Genomic DNA, 20,918 nt, shown 5'->3' with positions numbered 1-20,918 from the left:
GCTTATCTGCAGCACCTTCAAAACACTGAATATCAACATTCTGGTGCAAGCGTATGCGATACGTTCCCATAGTAACGCTTCCAAGCTTTCACTCGAACGCTCTGTATGAGACCTTCTGCCTCAGAGCTTGTAAGTCACAAGGAAACGTGGTACGGTAAAGTGGGTATTTTCAAAAGTTTCATAGGTGGTAAATTCTTCAGACTGCCGAGAATATGGAGTCTTTCCAAGTTTTGAAAATATTCACGTTACCATGTGGCTCAACCCATAAAGTGGTGTTTGCCATAAAGAGGAGAAGTTTTGTATAGTGGGCAGCACTCACTACGCGGTCCCTCCGGGATTTTGCGATCGCATAAATGAACGCAAAATCGAGCAAACTCCGCAGTATTCGGAGGCGCTTGCAATTTTTCGAAATTACCGCGGATTTTCCGCAGATTTGGACCAAGACGCGTCATGTGACATCATCACGACGCGCGTTCAGATAAAAGCCCTCTTCGATTCACGTCACGTGCGTCGAACGTGAGTACGAACATCACCGGGGGGAAAAAAAACATCAAAACAAGTTGGTGCAAATTGTGATTTCGCCAGTTCAAGTAGTTTTCAACTGAAAAGAGCACAACTCCATTTTTGGAGTTGCATTGCAAATTTTGAAAAAAGCCGCAGCAAAATCAAGAGTTTTTGGCCGCAACAGTCACAAAAAAAAAAAAACCTCTGCGAAATCCTGTACGTACTGAACTATACTGTATGTAACCTACTACTCTGTATACAGTTTATTTCACTTGTCATGACAAAGAAATAGAATATAACCTTCAGAATCAAAAACACTGCTCGAGCTCAACTATGACAAGATTCCACACAGTGCTTTTCCATGTTTATAATAAATATAATATAATACTTATATATTTAGTACACATTTTGGTACACAATATTGTCATGGGTAATTTGAATGCACAGTTAGTCTACATCTCCATACATGCCTGCAGATGGTGTGTGTGTGTGTGTGTGTGTGTGTGTGTGTGTACTAAATTCTGTTTACATTTGTCAGACAGGGATGGAGGGTGTGGATTTCTAACTTTTATGATCTCAGTCCAAATGTCCCTGATGGCAGGGAGGTTCAGGGAATTTCCATCTCCGAACACTCTAGAAGATGCAGATTAGACAATTATCCCAATCATCCAATCCAAATCCCAGGTTTATGCAACAGTGCATGATGCAACTGCAAAGCACATATTAATCTTTTTCTTTTTTTTTTATATTATTTCTTTTGTTTGTTCTTCATTTGGCCTGTCCGAATGCCCTTTATAATCAGTAAATTACATGAGTTCTGTCACATGTGACGATAAAGATTTCTCACCTCAACTTAAGAGCGCTTTGAATCACTATTTGAATTCATTTGTTTAATAATTATTTAAAAAATTAAATAAATAAATAAAAACAATCTTAGTTTGCTACTATCATAGCAAAACAGCAAACCTTCCCTTGTCTGCTAAGGCAGCTTGGTGGAGATGCCCTAAAGCCCTTTCTATTTATAATAGAGAAGGCTGAATAAAATAGGAATGGACAGTATATTGCTACACAAAGCACCCGTTACCTGACCACATCCTTCTCATTCTTTGTAGCGCACGTGACCGTGCTCGACCCCGGTGACCCGGTCGTGAGATAAGAACACAACACTGAGGGGAAAAAAACAGCGAGGGAGGGAAATTCTCCGAAGGGGTTGCATCTAACGTCGCTCTGTTTTAGTCATTGCGGTGTATTTCGAATGTTTCTCAGGAGAGTATATTCAGGAAAATGTCAGATATGTAACCACATTTTAAAAGATCTCTGCGATGAAATAAGAAGGTGTGGTTGATTTACTCCACGTAGTGCTGACCGTTCTGATGAAGTTAATATTTGTAACTAAAATCCCAAGCTGTAGTTAATGAAAGCCTTAAGTTGAAGGTGTTAAAGTGGTTCGCTTTAAAAAATACATGAATGATCTGCCTTATTTACAGCTGTTCCAGTCTTCCATTTTGAAGCTTTTTAGTTTCCTTTCCTTGCGGGATTTTTATGTGTGTGGTATCCTAGGACAAAATTTTAGCTGTGTTTTTTTTTTCTTCTTCTTCTTCTTTAAATATTGCTTTGAACATATTTGACCTCCCCATGATTGCAGTATTCTCTTCCAGCACAGTTTCATTCTACAAGCTCTAGTTATTACTATTTCCCTTTAGTTTCATACGTCAGCAGCTATTATGCATATGTGTGCTGTATTTTATTCTTTTATGGTCTGACGCTTTTACTAGATCTGCTTTCCAGCTGCCTTGTTGTGTCCTTGTGTACGTTCAATAGCTACAAATGAGCCTTCGCTTATATTTCCTATGCGTGGTAGATTAAGCTGGAGAATTCGACCGACTTCCAGGACATCACCAGCGTGGTGGCTCTCGCCAAAACGTACGCAACCGCAGAGCCTTTTGTCGACTCCAAGTACGACATCCGGATCCAGAAAATTGGCAACAACTACAAAGCGTACATGTAAGGACGGGTTTATTAACTTTGTAGGTGTTTACGCGTGTGTGTGTGTGTGTGTGTGTGAGTGTATGTCATGGTGGTGTTTCCCTGCACTTCAGTCCTGTTTTGATATATATTTCTTTCACATTCTATCTTATTATGTGTGTTTATTCAGTGCGGAACAAGTTCACAACAAAACAAACCTATGAAAGTATAGCTTAGGTCGTAAGTACGTTTAAAATTAGCTTGAGGTATGAAACCTCAGACTTTATAGAGACAGATACTCAGATAACTGAGTGTGTGTCAGTGCATGACCATGAGAAATGGTACACCACGCGTTTACTGAATAAGCATGATAGACTCACTGCACTGCCGTAACACAGGACGCTACTCTCCCAGCGCTGCGCCCTGCTGTGGCATCCTCCAAGGGGAAACAGTGGCGTCTCCATGAGCCTGTCCTAACTATTATGTGGCTAGCCTCATCACCCAGAGTCGCCAGCGGTGTGGCACTGGACAGTTGCTTTCCTACACACATTCCCTTCCCAGTCTCGCTCTCTTGCTGATTGTTTTAAGCGTTACCCGTTGAAGCCGCCGTTAGTGTTCCAGTTCAGTGCACCTACTGTACAACAACATGCTCAAAGCTGTAAATGCCCTATGATTTACGGTCAGTCATGTGCTGGTCATGTGTTACACAATTGACCATTATGATCTACATGCACAGTGTCGTGATTTCATACACGCAAGACAATCTGTTGTCTTCTACAGAGTTTCAGGAGACTGTTAAGAACCTTTAAAGGCAGTGATCAAAACCGAACATAGAAATGTATACTTTTTTTTTTATTCTTAAAAGGTCTAAGACATTCAGTCATCTTTAATAAGCACCGTAGCCGGGTTTGCGTCGTTGTGGATCTGGAGCCTATCCCGGGAACGCTCGGTGCGAAGTTGGGCAATTTGGACACCTTGGGGCAATTTAATCTAGCCAATCCACCTACACGCATGATTTTGGACAGTTGGAGGAAACCAGACGACTTGGAAGATCATGAAAAACTCCGCACCGGATGGAACCCTGGAGCTGTGAGGAAGGAATGTGTCACCATTTCCTTTATTGTCATGATTAACAGAAATATTTGTGTGTGTAGATTTCGAAGAAAAAAAAAAAATGATCCGAGGGTTAACTTAAAGGGTTAAATCTAAGAAGGCCTTAAATGGCATTCGTTCGCTAGCTGTTTTAGGATGAGAGTTTACCTTATTTTAAAAGCCTAGGTGTGGTTTGTGTTTGATACTGAAGGGTGTCCTTAAAGAAGAAGATGACATCCTGCCCATGATCCATGGCACAATCGTGTGATAAGATCATAAAGCAGTTATCAAGTGATTAAACATTGAAAGAAGACTTGTGTCTAGATCATATTCAGTGGAATAATGTTTTCGCCCACTGTAAGTAAGCAAGCAGACTGTCCAGTCATTTACGCGTTAAAAGTGCCCCTTATGTTGCTATGACGACCACTGATTTCATGATTGGCATAAATGCGTACCATTCCCCTGTGTGTCAGGAAGCGAGGGAAAGTGCGGAGAAAGAGCGAAAACACTCATCTGCTCAAATAAACCATGTCCAGCCACACATCAGTGCCTCTTCCTGTTTTAAACATACCAAAAAAGAAAGCATGAGCAACACCCTTCTGGCTTTGAACTAAACCGAACAATAAGCCCACTAAAAGACCCTGCAATCAATCACTTATCTTCTGCTCACTTCCACACCAGTTTCCTTTAGTGCTTGTCAGTATGATCCATGGCCTTGTTGAAAGCAGGTTTAGAATTTCTCAAGGTTTGGGAGCAAAAAAAGACTTAAGGAGTGATGACAACTTTATCCACGGTTTACTTTACCTTGTTGTTTTTTTGACCCTTTCTGTTTTGTCTCTTTCTAGGAGAACCTCCATTTCAGGTAACTGGAAGGCCAACACAGGGTCTGCTATGCTGGAGCAGATCGCCATGACAGATAGGTGTGTCTCTGTATCTGATGATGAAGTGTATATAGAATATGCATATAATATAGATGTGACATAATAATAGACGGGACAGTTGATTAAGTAACTGAACGAATCATATGTGGATAAGGAAAGTTTGTTGATCGGTTTGCTTTATGTAGTTCTCGTATTCAAAAAAAAAAAGGGTCATCTGTGTTTCTAATGGCCTCGGGTTTTTTAGGTATCGTCTGTGGGTGGACTCGTGCGCTGAGATGTTTGGAGGCTTGGATATCTGCGCTGTGAAGGCTGTACATGGAAAAGATGGCAAGGATTATATTATAGAGGTACATCGCATACATAAACATTATAAAAGTGCTTTAAATAATGATAAACCTGTCAAAACAGCGCACAGGACTCCAGGGTCATTTAAAATCACATGTTCCAGTGTGAAGTTCATATCTGTTATTCTGTAGTACTTTAGACTTGTTTTGTCTGTATTTAAGCATGTTGACATTTATCTCTTTGGTTTAGCCAAAACAAGCAAGCAAAGTGGCACTGAGACCGAGTTTAAAGAGTTTGTCTCGGATGCACTAGACTCCCTGATGTGCTATTAGTTGGGTGGGTCAAGTCTGATTCAGACTCAGAATTATTTCAGAGTAGTTCAAAGCAACTCAGGAAACAAAAGCAGTAAAGTGAAACTCCAGTCTACTGACCTGTGGAACTTTGCCTGTAGAATCTATTGTACTTCAAGAGCGAAAAAAAAGTCTATCCACTTTGATGTCATGATTCCCTCCCCCCCTTTCTTGAATCATAGAGAATTTGGGCATTCGTGTTACTGTGTAATTGAATTGCGTCTCTCGCCATGTAGTAATTTGTTAGTTGTGGCTTTAAGTCAGTATTCAGCAGTGCACAAGCTTAGATCCAGCCCGTCATTTCAGACTTCCTACACAAAGCTCTGTTTAGACTGGAGAGATGATAGAGGAAATGATAGCTAGTGTCGTGTAGATAGCGTAGTGGGTCACAGCAACTTGATAATGAAAAAGGCGAAATAGATGTTCAGATTAGTTACACGATGTTCAGCGGAGCCAGAAGTCGAGCGCGCCAATAGCGTGATAGAGATGAAGATATTGAGAACAGAAAGGCTGTGAAAAGGTGTGTTCAGATCTTCCGAGAGCTTAGGGATCATCTGGAAATGCTTCGCTCAATGTTAGACATATTTCATCAGACTTAGACGAGTACATTCGCCGTGTAAAACTTTAAAACCAGATAAAAGTCGGTGGAGATGTTGTAAAGTAGAAGCGAGGGGAAGAGACAACGTGGCTGATCCGGTCGCAAAGGGCTGCAATAAAGGAGAATAGATTTTCTGAAGAGATCGTTCATGTTCTAATAATATGTTTCACCTTTCCATAGTTCACAGCTAGATAATGGATCGGGATGAGGCAATCCTAATGTGAATAAAATGATCCAGAATGTGAGCACAAATGCACGACTAGTAAATATTGCTCGCCGACATGTGTATGTTATGTCAGATTATAAAATGAGACTCAACGGTAAGTTCATTTCCTATTGATTCATTCGTTCATCTTCAATAAACTGCTTCATCCAGGTCAGGGTCACAGTAGATCTCGAGAGCGAGGTATGAACTCATCATGGATGGATCTCCAGTCCATCACAGGACACTACATTCACACATTCATTCACACCTAGGGGTCATTTTTAGAGTCACCAGTCCATCTACTGGCATGTTTTTTTTTGTTGTTGTTGTTTTTGTTTGGGGGGGGGATTATTGGTTGGAGGAAACCAGAGAACCCTGAGGAAACCGACATGGACATGGGAGGAACGTGTGAAGTTCAGCACAGACAGCAGCCCAGGATTAGTCTCAAACAGGGGATCCTGAAGCTGTGAGGTGGCAATGCTACCCGCTGTCCCTAATTTCTTATTGCCGATATTAAATTAACAGGTCTTAAAATAAAGATAAACGTCCTCGGTTTTGGCGTATCGATTAAGATGATCAAGTACGCCACGTATTAATTAACAGTGTTCGGAGATTTACGGGGCTGTGAAAGGTGTGAAGCACAGCGTGATCACGTTGGAGCGTTAGTGTTTGGTGTCACTGCTAAGTTTGGAGCGAATTAGAGGTCGAGAAAAATCAATTAGAGAAATAAAATAATAAGTAAACGTGAACTGAACTGAAAAGGAGACCTTTTATTTATTCTGAAGGCCAGAATCAAGTTGGTTTTACAACGCTGGAAGTTGATGTCTAGGTTAGTGGTGAATTTCTTTGGTGCAGGTATATTATAGTGTAGTTAAACTGTGCAGAATTAGGACGCTAAACCGCTGGACGTGCCGAGGATCAGAATCAATACATGTTCTAAATTGATAAGTATGGAAAAACTCACGACAGGCCATGCTGTTGTTGTTGCGCAACTGCTCCAAAATGCATTATTTTTGTATAACAGCATGGTCTGGGTGTGTGTTACTCCACTTATTCCAAAGCAGTTTGCCGACTGTTACATTGTTTCATTTATTAATGAATGAAATTTGTGACATATTTACAATTTACCGTTAAATTTAATATCGTGGAACATCCAAGAGACAAGATAGATCCTGTTCTCACTTACGATAAAGTTGTGCTAAACAGTCGTTCTTCACCAGTCTCTCAGTCTCTTTCTCTGTCTGTCTCTCTCTCTCTCTCTCTCACACACACACACACACACACACACACACACACACACACACACACACACACAGTCTTAAACCTTGACCTAGCCTCTAATAATCCTTATGGCATTGGGAAATTGTTTGTGGTTGATAATGCCATTCAATGACAAGGTCTACAGAAGAAAACCTGATAGAGCATAAAGTGTGAACTCGTCTCTGGCCCACTGATAATCTGAAGGGCAGATGGCTGAAGTCACTCAGGCCCTGTGTGTAAGAAAAACACTCCAGCACCGCTTCTGAGTATCCCGGCATTCTAAAGCCACTCGTCAAGGTTATTTATAACCCAGCGGCTCGTGTTGCGCTCATCGTAGGACACATCTGTGCAAATGAGCAGATATTGCTCGGTATATTTTCTGTTGTCGTAATGACCTCACAAGAGCCAGATGAGTCGTGTAGACGCAGTCACATTGATGATGGTCCAGCACAAATAGGAATCTCTGTCTGCCTTGACTCTGAGGTGATGTAATGACAGCAGATATCTCACTTTGGTCAGTTCTGGTTTTCTCTTTCTTTTAGTGACGAATAATGCTTTCCGTAGAGCACAAAGGCCTTATCTACTCTCAGGAGGCCCAGTGCAGGGTCTGTGGGAAGTGGATACATGAAATGAATAATTTCTCTGTATAAACTGTATGTGTCTGTGTGTGTGTATGTGTATATTTATTTATTTTTAAACTCGATACCTACTTTATTTTTCTGTGCCTACTTTCTTTATATTTGATGCCTGCTTGTATTTCCTCATTTGTAAGTCGCTTTGGATAAAAGCATCTAAATGAATAAAAGTAAATGTGATGTAGATGACTGACACTCAGTGGGACACTCAATAGGACACACAGTGGGACACTCAGTAGGACACACAGTAGGACACTCAGTGAGACACACTCAGTGGGATACTCAGTGGGACACTCAGTGGGATACTCAGTGGGACACTCAATAGGACACACAGTAGGACACACAGTGGGATACTCAGTGGGACACTCAGTGGGATACTCAGTAGGACACACAGTGGGACACTCAGTGGGACACTCAGTGGGATACTCAGTGGGACACACAGTGGGACACTCAGTGGGATACTCAGTAGGACACACAGTGGGACACAGTGGGACACTCAGTGAGACAGTAGGACACTCAGTGGGACACTCAATAGGACACACAGTGGGACACTCAGTGAGACACTCAGTGGGATACTCAGTGGGACACACAGTGGGACACTCAGTGGGATACTCAGTAGGACACTCAGTGAGACACTCAGTGGGACACACAGTAGGACACTCAGTGGGATACTCAGTAGGACACACAGTGGGACACTCAGTGGGACACACAGTGGGACACTCATTGAGACACTCAGTGGGACACACAGTAGGACACTCAGTGGGACACTAAGTGGGACACACAGTAGGACACACAGTAGGATACTCAGTGGGATACTCAGTGGGACACACAGTGGGACAGTCAGTCGGACACTCAGTGGGACAGTCAGTGGGACACACAGTAGGACACTCAGTGGGACACTCAGTAGGACACTCATGGGGCAGTGGTGGCTTGGTGGTTAGGGCTCTGGGTTACTGACCAGAAGGTCGGGGGTTCAAGCCCCAGCACTGCTGAGCTGCCACTGTTGGGCCCTTGAGCAAGGCTCTTAACCCTCTCTGCTCCAGGGGCGCTGTATCATGGCTGACCCTGCGCTCTGACCCTAACTTCCTAACATGCCGGGGTATGCGAATTACATACATAATGTAATGTATGTGACCAATAAAGAATCATTATAAGTTTACAGAATCTGCAGAATAATTGTCCTGTATTTCCTCATTTGTAAGTCGCTTTGGATTAAGAGCGCCTGCTAAATGTAATATAAATATGTATGTAAATAAAAGTAAATGTAATGTAGATGTCTGACACAGTGTTACTGTCTGTGTGGAATTTCCATCCATGTTTCCTCTCACCTCCCAAAAGCATACTGGTGCTTGGAATGGCTATGCTAAATTGCCCCTAAGTGTGAATGAGTGTGTGCATGGAGCACTGCGATGAACTGGACGCACAACCGGAGGATGCGTTCCTGCCTCACACCCAGTGCCGCATACAAACTATTAAGCGTCCGATGAAAACTTATTGAAGAAATAAAATATGAATTATTTTCATACTTTTCAATCTGTCATAAAATCTCTCCTTATAAAAGTACAGAACAATGAACATACACAAAGCCAAACTGTGCTCACAACAAACGTTGATCCATTTTTTGTATATAGTATTATAGTCTTTTTCTAGGCTTATAATACAACTCCTTTACGCTTTTTTTTTTTTTTACATATACATTATGTACTTTTTTATATATCGAGCATATCTATACCACATTTCACTCTACAGATTCACAACTGCGCAGTTTCAAATTGAATCCATCTTTTGCTATTTTCCTGCTTTGTCATACGTTGTCCTGAAGTTCAGGTTATATGTTAAGCCCATTAACACTCAGGACACATCAGCGGTTCCACTCCAGGGCTTACATGTTTCTCACTCTCACTGCTTGCGTGCATTTCTTATTCGTTTCACTCGAGTTATTGAATAATTCAGAGTTGTTACTGAGTAGCTGCCCTAGTATGAGTAACTAAATATTAAATGCAAGAGTTTATACGTTTAAAGAAAGAATCTTTCGTCTGCGAAGTAAAAAAAATAAATAATAATAATAATAATAATAATAATACGCATGTATTTACATTTAGGATTCAAAATCATACACTTTCTTCATTACAACTGTCATTTATAATGCGATGTAATAATAATAATGAAGGACTGTCAGTCACTGCCTGTATTGATCGAACAGTCTTTGTGCACGTTTTTATTTCCCTTATTATTATAGCCGGCTCAACTAAGTCTAGATTGACAATGTATGTCACTCAAAACAATGTCCTTAATTAGACATCATTTTACACCCAGAAAAGCGGGAATTCCTTTCAGTTCAGTCAGAGCTTGATGTTTTTTTTTTTGGTTTTTTTTTTTGTGAGCCTGGACGTGACAGAAAGCCTCGCTCTCCAGGGAGCTGATGACGCAGCACATTCCAGCTCTAAACTGTTCCTCAGTGGGAGGTAGTAAACTAGATGAAGCCATATTATAGGAATGTGTAGTATTTTACTGCAAGCATATGTATCCCTATCTTTCCTTGGGCTTCTCTGGTTTCTTCCCACTTCCTAAATGCTGGAAGTTGGATTGTCCCTAGGCGTGCATTATAATGGACGGGCGCTTAAATCTGAGGTGTGTTCACGCCCAATCATGCATAGTGTTCCTGGGAAAGGTTATGGATCCACTGACCAGGATGATGCCTTCCTGAAGATGGATGCGTACATAATTACTTTTCTTTTTTTTTAATATATTAAACTCAAAAACATTAATAGATACAAACTTAACAAAACTCAAAATAAATATCCAGACTAGGTAAATATTTCAGTGGAAGTAGGTAAAGATTTATGAAACCGCTCTCTGATGATGCGACATAGACATTAACAAGGAAAATTGCCTTTATTCTTTACATTCGTGTCTTATGGCGCATCAGGCTGGCTTGGCTGTGACGTGTAGGCCCGTGTGTGTTTAAATGTTAGTAGGCAACAGAGAAAACATTACAGCACTGATGAAAACAGCCTCGACCACCTCACGTCCAGCATCCAGCAGGATGATCTAACCTCATCGTCTGCTGAATCACTCTGAGCCAGTAAATTACAGGGAGGCGTGCCGGGACAGCGGGGATGGAAACGGTTGGTGTTTGAAGTCTGTGCCCAGGCAGTGGCTTCTTAGTGGCTGTGGTTATGAGTAACAGGCAGAACCTCCCTACTGTTCCTGCCTGTTTCAGGAAGGCCCCTGTGCTTTAACCACTTTGTAAAATTCCTTAATTTCGTTTAATACCCAAAAAGCCGTGCAGTCGTTGCTGTGAAAATGAATGATTCTTCTGTTCGTTTGTTTTCTGTTTCGTTCCAACAGCGGTGATGACAGCTTAAAGCAGTAAACCGCTGGGGATGAAATTCGGAGACATGCTAGAGTTCTTTAAATCCTGCCTTTTCAAACACAGCATCGTGATAACATGAGATGATTGTGCTTGGAAGTTAAGAAGGAACAAAAACTACAGTTTGGGGAGGGGGGGGGGGGGGTAAACTTTTGAACAGGATGATCGGTGTAAATTATTTTATTTAAAGATCTTACTTTTTTTTTTTTTTTTCATTCAGTACTGGCCTTTCAGAAGCTACATAACATATTTACATGTTTGCCAGAAGACAAAATAATAATCATTTACACCGATCGTCCTGTTCAAAAGTTTACACCCCCCTGGCTCTTAATGTATCGTGTTGCCTTCTTGAGCATCAGTGAACGTTTGCAGCTTTTGTAATAGTCGTGTACGAGTCCCTCGGTCGTCCTCGGCGTGAAAGGATGGATCTCGACATCATATAGACGCTGTTGGAAAGGACTCAAATATGCAGAAGATGCTGGAAAAGTAAAGAATGTGCCGGACCCGGAGGATTTTTCTGAAGAACAGTGGGCAGTTTAACTCCTCAGGACGAACAAGGGACTCGTGAACAACTCTCACAAAACGTAAACACAGTCGTTGGTCGTCCAGGTAACGACACACGGTATTAATAATCAAGCGCGTGTAAACTTTTGAACACATTTTTAAAATAATTCTTAACATTTTGCACATCCTACAAGGCGTATGTAAACGTATGACCTCGACTGTAAACTGCTCGAAAATTCCAGATGCAAAAAAAAACAAGAGGTGCACTGTGGAAAGAGAATTTAGAAAAGCGCATATGTATTGTATGAATCCCAAGAGATAAAGAAGCAATATTTTAGGAGGGCCTCTCTGCTCCAGCCTTTCCTCACTCCACCTCTTCCTCTCTTTCTTGCTCTCAGCAGCTTTTGGCTCTTCCCCTGTCCCAAACTTTGTTTACACCAGAGAACTGCTCACATGTAAGCAAGTGGCCAAGACACGAGTCTTCCACTTCCAGTGTTCCTCTCAGCCCGTGTCTCTGTCTTCTCAACCTTCTACTCATCTGTTTTGCTGCCTATGTGAAGTGGCACACCTCTTTCCCAGTTTGAAATCCAGCTCCAGGCACACGTATGAGTCACTGCGGTGGGACAAACTTTACAGCCAGTCTCTTTTCTTTGAGCCCATGGGATTTAAAACTTTCCGACCATAACACCGCCGTGTACCCGTCACACTCTGCCGCAAAACACCCAGACCTGATCCAAGTCTTCTTCCTTGGTTTTCTTTTATTAGGCCACAGCAATCCCAGCTAAAGCCCTCAGCATTAACAACACTGCTACTGCTTCTTTCATATTTTTCACCCACCTTTTCATTTCTTTTCATCTCTGCGGCTCTTGAAATGGTTTGAAAATGGTTTATGACACCGAGTCTGTATTTCAGAAACTCTACGACTTTTTATTTCACACGCTCCCGGCTTATTTTTCACTTGAAGTGAAATTTTTCTCCTCCAGAATCCTGTAATGTATTTATTTCAAAGTATGGTCAATATAATCTGTTAGCAATAGAAAAAAAAAAATCTAAATTTATGTAATCTTTGAATCTGTAAAAAAAAATATATATATATATATATATATATATATATATATATATATATATATATATATATATATATATATAGAGGATGTTTTTGCAGTGTTTGGTTCCAATCAATTCAAGCGAATGAGCAAAAAAATATTGTATAAATTATACATTACTTATATAGAGTCAAACAAGTGGGACTTTCTACTCTAACACAAAATCATTCTCACAATCATTATCTAAATATTAATGTAGCACTTTACTTCAAAAACATTCATCCATTCATGTTCAGTAACTCATTTATCCTGGTCAGGGTGGTGATGGAGACACTGGAACACTGGGAGCAAGTACATCCTGGATAGGACACCAGTTTATCACAGGGCACCACACACACACACACACACACACACACACACACACATTTACACCTAGGGAAAGTTAGAGAAGCTGATCAAACTACCTCCATGTATTTTGGAAGTGGGAGAAAAGCGGAGAACCCAGAGAAAACCCACATAAACACAGGGCACAGAAACTCAGTACACACAATAACCTGAACTCAGGATTGAATCCGAGACCCTGGAGCTGTGAGAAATATACACACCGTGCAAATATACACTTTTTTAAGGTGTTGCCTTTGATCAAACAATCAAATCCATAAAAAAGATGGTTAAAAGTACAGATCATTTAAACCCTGTGACTACCACCAACCCTAAAACCCCACTGTGATATATTTCACTTCCTGGTGGTTAGGACTTTCAACGAGATAATAACTTCAGATATACATCTAAATCAATACAGAAATGGCTACAAGAGACCAAATCAATGTGGGTTTTTATTTTTCTTCCAATGGGTAAGTCTGGATTTGAGCCCTATTGAAAACCTGTGGTCTGAAATGAAGAGAAGAACTGTACAAATATACAAAACCTAAGAATATAAAGGAGCTTAAAAGGTTTGCCGTCTTTCCAACCGTGTTAGACATTACAGGAAGAGACTCGGTACTGTTATTCTCTTCAGAGGAGGCTTTGTACTGTAGGTGAACCCTACATGGAAAAATTGCACTAATTATAATATTTGAACAAATATATATATATATACTTCCATGGATATCTGAGCTTAAAATATCACTAACTGCATGTTATTAATTTGTATATATTTTTGGTCTATTTTCAAGAACGGTGCTGATAATTAAAAAAGCAGGAGCAGTTTTCATTAGAGAACATTTTTTTGAAATGTTATAACACTGTCTCCAAGTGGTCAAACAGGGGTACTGCAGTGTCTGGTCTGGTTTTAAAGACTCCGTAAAAAGATCCGCTCTGATCTGGTTTGTTTCAGGTGATGGATAGCTCCATGCCTCTGATTGGCGAGCATGTGGAGGAGGACAGGCAGCTCATTGCTGATCTGGTCCTCAACAAGATGGCCTTTGCTCTGCTCGGGATCACCTCTCCTCAGTCCTCCAATGCCAAGGTGCCCAAACAAACACCACTACTGACTCACTCTACCCATTGCTTAAACATTATACATGTTACTAATAAATTGCAGTGTGACCGATCTTGAAATACATCCCGAGCTTGTAATTTTAAAGATATTTGATCACTCGGATATCACAGTGGCGCTCATCCGTTTGTCAGCCACTCAAATGACTTCTGACAGCGTCTAAAAGACAGGAACCTGCGTATCTGAAAACAAAAAATAGACCAAATTGATACGTTCGACATGCTAATGCGTCACTTTGTCTCAGGGACAGACACAGCCTGGTCCACAGACGACTCAGCCGAGACGAGCTCAAGGTGAGTTACTAAGAAAATAAAAATCGCAAAGCGTTACCTGGAAATCTGGTGGTATTGACATTTTCTTAAAGCATTTTAGTAAAGCATTTTGTTCCTTCTAGCCACAGACACAAAAAGACAAGGTTAGCTCATTCATTCTTTCCTCTAGACAGCTCACTGGAATACCAGAATTTAATTCTGCTCAGTCTAGAGATCATCGCAGAACTTCTGTAGATTCACTCATGTGAACTACTTAGCAGTAATCTTCCCAGAGGTTTCGGAATACCAAATATATTATAGCTACGTGTAAATTATTACGAGGATGAACAGTATACACTACTCTGTCTATCCGTGCGTGTGTAGGAGGTCCTCGCTCAGGTTCTGCCTCACCGTCTCAGTCTGCACAGGGATCTCCACAGCGAGCTCGCTCTGCGAACACCTCTCCCAGTCAAGCCTTCCAGCCTGGCCCAATCCCAGCATCCTCCTCTCAGAAACAAGCACCGCAGCTCAAGTAAGCTCTGTTACTTCATCCACTCTCACTGTGTTTGTTACTTTATCCACCAACGTCCACCATTTTATACAGAACGTGCTATATTTATATATAGATCAGCCATAACATTAAAACCACCTGCCTAATATCGTGTAGATCCCCACAAAAGCAGCTCTGATCCCTTGAGGCATGGAAAGTCCTGTACGCTGTGAGGTGGGGATCTGGGAATGAGATCTGGGGAATTTGGAGGCCAGGAAAACACCTTGGACTCTTTGTCATATTCCTCAAACGATTCCTGAACAGTTTTTGCAGTGTGGCAGGGCGCATTATCCTGCTGAAAGAGGCCACTGACATTAGGGAATACCGTTACCATGAAGGGGTGTACCTGGTCTGCAACAATGTTTAGGTAGGTGATACGTGTCAAAGGAACATCCACATGAATGCCAGATCCCGAGGTTTCCCAGCAGAACATTGCCCAGAACATCACACCGCCTCTGCCAGCTTACCTTCTTCCCATAATGCATCCTGGTGCCTGCCGTTTTGAATATGCTCTGACCCAGTCGTCTAACCATCACAATTTGGCCCTTGTCAAAGTCGCTCAGATCCTTACGCTCGCCCATTTTTCCTGCTTCCACCACGTCAACTTCGAGATCTGACTGTTCACTTGCTGCCTAAAATATCCCACCCCTTGATAGGTGCCATTGTAACGAGATAATCAAAGTTATTTACATCACCTGTCAGTGGTTTTATTGTTAGGATTGATCAGTGGGCAGTGGTGGCTTGGCGGTTAAGGCTCTGGGTTACTGATCAGAAGGTTGGGGGTTCAAGCCCCAGCACTTCCACAGTTGGACCCTTGCGCAAGGCCCTTAACCCTCTCTGCTCCAGGGGGCGCTGTATCATGGCAGACCCTGCGCTCTGACCCTAACTTCCTGACATGCCGGGGTATGCGAAGAAAATAATTTCACCGTGCATATGTATATGTGACCAATAAAGACTCATTATCATTATTCCAGCATTACTGACAGCTGGATTGATGGGCCATGCATAAAAAAAGAATCGTCTTTAAATGTCCAAAACATTTCAATAAATAGTTCACACGTGTTAAGTTGGGATATCTAAGGGGGTTCTTATCATCTTCTTATTTGCGTTCAGTAACTCAGACATCGGTAACGCCATTTGCACGTGTTATCTTTCAGCAAATCTCAGTCTCTCACAAACACCTTCACGGAGACACTGAGAGGAAACCCAGTGGACGACGAGGCCAAAGCTGAGACCATCCGCAGCCTCCGCCAGTCCTTTGCCAGCCTGTTCTCCGACTAATACGCTCGCTCACACACACACCAAGATCTGCACTTTTGGAATGAAGGTTGTTGTGAAGGTCAGTAGAGTCGAAGTGAAGTGGCTAACCTCACGACTGAGGAAGAGGTGCGTTAGCTCCATGTCACTAGGTGGGATTACGTCTCATTCTTTTCAAACCTGATTCTTTGACTTCTTCCTTGATTCTGAGATTCTACGATTTGACTTCCTTTTTTTTTTCTTTTTTTTTCTTTTTTTTTTTTAAACCATAACACTGAGAAGATCCACAAAGTTTCCAACATGAAAATAACCACAAAAGCTTGTCTTGTATGTTTAATATCTGTCATTATAGTTTACTTCAGTAACTTGAGCGTTTGCAGCAGGGTTCACCGATTCCAGTCGCGGAGGTTCGAAATGACGTTTGAGCGATTTCTCGGCTTTAAGCAGGTTTAATCGGTGAGCTGGAGCGGGGAAATCGCCAAACTGCACCGGATTGTGGAACTCTGCTTTACAAACTGCTTTGGTCTAAAATCAGTTAAGGACTTCCTGTGGACTCATCGACATGGTTGTAACTTGTGGTGTAACCGTATGAAAAGTTTCTCCGATACTCGTATAACCCAATATCGCAGCATCACCTTCATCTAACTAACAACTAATTCATCCGAACTAATAACTAACTGCTTAGCAACAACAACAACAAAAAAATAAAAATCAATATTTCTGTCCTGTTTTAGAAATGTAGCATATTTCAAGAGTAATTTTTTTTAAAAAAATCTGTAACAGTGTAGCATAACGTTAACAGTATAACTGTTTCAAATTTACCGTCTTATGCTATCAACGACGCTTTATGATTGAATTAGCGATTGAATTAGCCGGCAGTTATCGTGATATAATCCTTCAAGCCCATGACACAGTATGTATTACATCAGGCAATATTCCACATGTTTATTTCCAAATATCGGGATCAGTCTTCCATTACAAATGAATCTTCCCTTTATACGTGAAGTGTACTTGACAGTGTAAGTACTGTAAATAGTATTTTATTTATTGGGCATTTCATCTCCTTACTGGGAATCTCTGACATAACAAACTAACAAACAAAGGAAAAGGTCATCATCATAATGATAAGAAGAATAATAAGAAGAAGAATAACAACCTGTGAGTCCCATTTGAAAGCCATTAAATCACTGACATACTGAGGCCTTGATTTACTAAGATCCCAAATACTGTGTGTGGGGGGGGGGGAAGTGGACGTGTGATTTATAAAGAATAATTACGTGAATTACATTAGCTGTAGAATAGGGGTAGAGAACAATATGGATATGAGGTGTTTGGATTCGATAGCCGTGACACGTGTTCACGTGTTTTAAGAGAATCTCGCCATGAGTCAGACTGAAACCAAACATCTCCACACAGGCGTTTTTCTGCAGTTCAATTAAAGGCTTTGAGTTGCATCAGAAAATCAGAATGAATGCAAAATAAAAGGGTGTGTCACGTGCATAGGGTCCCTGTGAAGGAAAACCTTTTCAGAGTCTCTATTTAAATTCTCTTGGCATCGTAGGTGTGAACGTACGCGACGAGTACTATTGAGTGATTTTTATCAAACGTTTTGACGGGCCGAGGCATAATCTTAATAAACCTCGTGAATAAAATCTAATGAATGGTACCCTTTCGTCTTGATCTGTTGGAGAACAGGCCTCTCCAAATTGACGCTGCATTCGAGTAAAGCTCGTAACTCAGATTTATTTTCTCAGCCTAAGACAAAAAAAAAAACAAACAAAGAAAACACCCCTTCAGGTTCCTACTCGGAACGCAGGACGTTTACATGACCGCTCGCAATAGTAAATACAGTGCGCTAATATTGGCACCCTTGGTAAATATGAGCAAAGAAGGCTGTGTAAAAATCGTCTTTATCGTTTAACCTTTTGATGTTTTGTTAAAAAAGATTCACAAAAATACTCTGCTGTCATGGATATCAAACAATTGCAAACAAAACACTGGTTTATCCTCTGAAAAAATCTTTGTTAAATATAGGTGTGCAACAATTATTGGCACCCTTTTAGTCAATACTTTGTGCTAGCTCCCTTTGCTAAGATAACAGCTCGGAGTCTTCTCCTATAATGCCTGATGAGGTTGGAGAATACATGGTGAGGGATCTGAGAGCGTTCCTCCATACAGAATCTCTCCAGATCCTTCACATTTCAAGGTCCACGCTGGTGGACTCTCCCCTTCAGTTCACCCCACAGGTTTTCTATGGGTTTCAGGTCAGGGGACTGGGATGGTCATGGCAGGATCTTGATTTTGTGGTCAGTAAACCATTTTTGTGTTGATTTTGATGTATGTTTTGGATCATTGTCCTGCTGGAAGATCCAACCACGGCCCATTTTAATCTTTCTGGCAGAGGCAGTCAGGTTTTCATTTAATATCTGTTGATATCTGAGAGTCCATGATGCCATGTATCCTAACAAAATGTCCAGGTCCTCTGGCAGAAAAACAGCCCCAAAACATTAAACATCCACCTCCATATTTAACCATGGGCATGAGGTACTTTTCCATATGGCTACCTCTCTGTGTGCGCCAAATCCACCTCTGGTGTTTATTACCAAAAAGCTCTATTTCGGTTTCATCTGACCATAGAACCCGATCCCATTTGAAGTTCCAGTAGTGTCTGGCAAACTGAACACGCTCGAGTTTGTTTATGGATAAGAGTAGAGGCTTTTTTTCCCAGTGTTTTGTTTGCAATTGTTTGATATCCATGAGAGCAGAGTATTTTTGTGAATTTTTTGAAGAAAACATTAAAAGGTTAAACGATAAAGACAATTTTTCACAGCCTTCTTTGCTCATATTTACCAAGGGCGCCAATATTAGTGGAGGTCTCCGTAAGTAAATAAAACACGTCAACACCTTAAATGACTTTTAAACAGAAATATCCTATCCCATATTCTTTAAGGGGGGAAAAGATGCACATACGAAGGACATTTTTGTTCATGTACAAGATACAGTTCTCCAAAAGCCCTGTAAGTAAATCAGCCTTCACTGGTTTTGTTTTTTTTTTCTTTGCTGTTTTTTTATGGGTGTTATAAAGTTTGCACAGGGTTTTACACACACACACGCATATCTTTAGTAAATCGGGGCCTAAGTGTTTTGGGGGTTTTTTAAGCGAAAAAGATTATCCTTACAGAATATCCAAGGTGTCATGTTGGTCTCTCTCAGTGTTTTTGTTTCATTTTCAAGTATTTTGTGACCATGAAATATTATGTTGCCTGTTAATATAAGTAGCTGGGTTTATTTGACTTGTGGACCAAATTCTGTGTTCATGTTAAAAAAAAAAAAAATTAATGACTTTTAAAAAAAAGAAGAAGAAAAAAAAAATCAAGCTTTGCAGTGATGCTAACTGGTTTACTCTTTTTCGTTCTTTCTTTCGTTTTTCTTTTGAGAGAATGCCTAATGTCAGTGTGACGTATCGGTTTCCTCTATAATCTACATGCACATTATGTAGTGCACTGAAAAGCCATAAAATAGAAAAGAGGATCCGTTTCATGTTTTGGTGATTTTAACCGTTCTTTGTTACCTGTTTATATTTTAGCCGCACTCCGCTAAGTTTCATTTCTTATCTATCCGATATAATAACAGAAGACGTGTTCATATGTGCATTATATGTCTGTACACGCCAGTCTCCCAATCAGCTGGCGGAGTAATAATCCTGTATTCAGAACTAGTCAAAGCAATTGAATGATCTGTTCACTAGAACTTCGGCGTGGTCTTATGTATCGTATTCTTTCTTTTCCTTGAATTACCTGAACTGTGTAACTAATCTATAAAAACATTCAGTGCATTTCTGTATGCGTGTTAATTCATGATTATTTATTTCGTCGTTATTTTTATCCGGTGTATCAAAACTACAAAGTTATATATTTATGTATGTATGTATGTATGTATGTATTTATTTATTTATTTATTTATATTTATATGACATTTTATTTGATCCCCTGTATATTAAGCGGAACGATGTTCTTTAAGAAGCATGCCTTGATTTCTACAGTATTTTACCCGAGTGTTTGACATATCTGAGCATAAATCGATGAGGTGATTAGCTTTAAAAAAACAACAAACAAACAAACAAAACAAACAACTGAGGCATAGCTGTTGATGATCACCTGACTTGCAGTCGCTATAGGCTACCTCATGGCTCCCATCTCTCGCAATGCGAACGCCTCATCCCTTAAAAATTATGCAGTCGAAGCTAGCGCTCGGAGAACGTGTGAAACCCGCCGCGTACGTACAGTAGCTGTAGGTCCGTTTTCTTTTCCACCTCCCCTCCTAGAGGACGTTAGGTCAGTGGGTTTTTTTTCCTTTTGTTTCAAGTCAGACAGACGGATGTGGGTCTTGACACAGCAACACAGCAACTACGGCGACGTGAAATTGACAGCGACGAAGCAAAACCAGCTGATCGCGAAGCAGTTGCAGTCTCGTGCAGTGTTTCCAGCGTCCTAAAATATACACACGGCGATATACACACGCAGGAACGACACACATGCAGAAAAACGCGTTACAAGAATACGAACACATCTCTATGGTTGTCATATTGCAGTGAATTATGCAGTGTAGTGTTTTTCTCTAAAGTAAATGTGGCATGATTAGGACTCCTTTTTCTCTCTCTGGTG

The 20,918-nt window shown here is 40.9% G+C and overlaps 1 protein-coding gene across 2 annotated transcripts in view; it reads left to right on the top strand.

Moving 5' to 3' along the window:
* The window catches only part of LOC128623421 (synapsin-3-like), a 122,801-nt gene extending 106,252 nt beyond the window's left edge, over nucleotides 1-16,549 (top strand). For both annotated transcript variants that reach the window (XM_053650473.1, XM_053650472.1), the window contains exons 8-14: nucleotides 2,366-2,508; nucleotides 4,407-4,481; nucleotides 4,687-4,789; nucleotides 14,035-14,166; nucleotides 14,441-14,489; nucleotides 14,832-14,979; nucleotides 16,155-16,549. In XM_053650473.1, coding sequence (XP_053506448.1) covers nucleotides 2,366-2,508; nucleotides 4,407-4,481; nucleotides 4,687-4,789; nucleotides 14,035-14,166; nucleotides 14,441-14,489; nucleotides 14,832-14,979; nucleotides 16,155-16,278 — 774 coding nt within the window. In that variant the 3' untranslated portion in view covers nucleotides 16,279-16,549. The remainder of the gene's footprint in view (nucleotides 1-2,365; nucleotides 2,509-4,406; nucleotides 4,482-4,686; nucleotides 4,790-14,034; nucleotides 14,167-14,440; nucleotides 14,490-14,831; nucleotides 14,980-16,154) is intronic.
* Nucleotides 16,550-20,918: the final 4,369 nt, after the last annotated feature.

This window comes from Ictalurus furcatus, chromosome 19 (genome assembly GCF_023375685.1).
Source record: "Ictalurus furcatus strain D&B chromosome 19, Billie_1.0, whole genome shotgun sequence".
Lineage (NCBI taxonomy): Eukaryota > Metazoa > Chordata > Actinopteri > Siluriformes > Ictaluridae > Ictalurus > Ictalurus furcatus.
The sequence above is the reverse complement of the archived record's forward strand: the minus strand, read 5'-3'. Positions and strand labels throughout refer to the sequence as shown.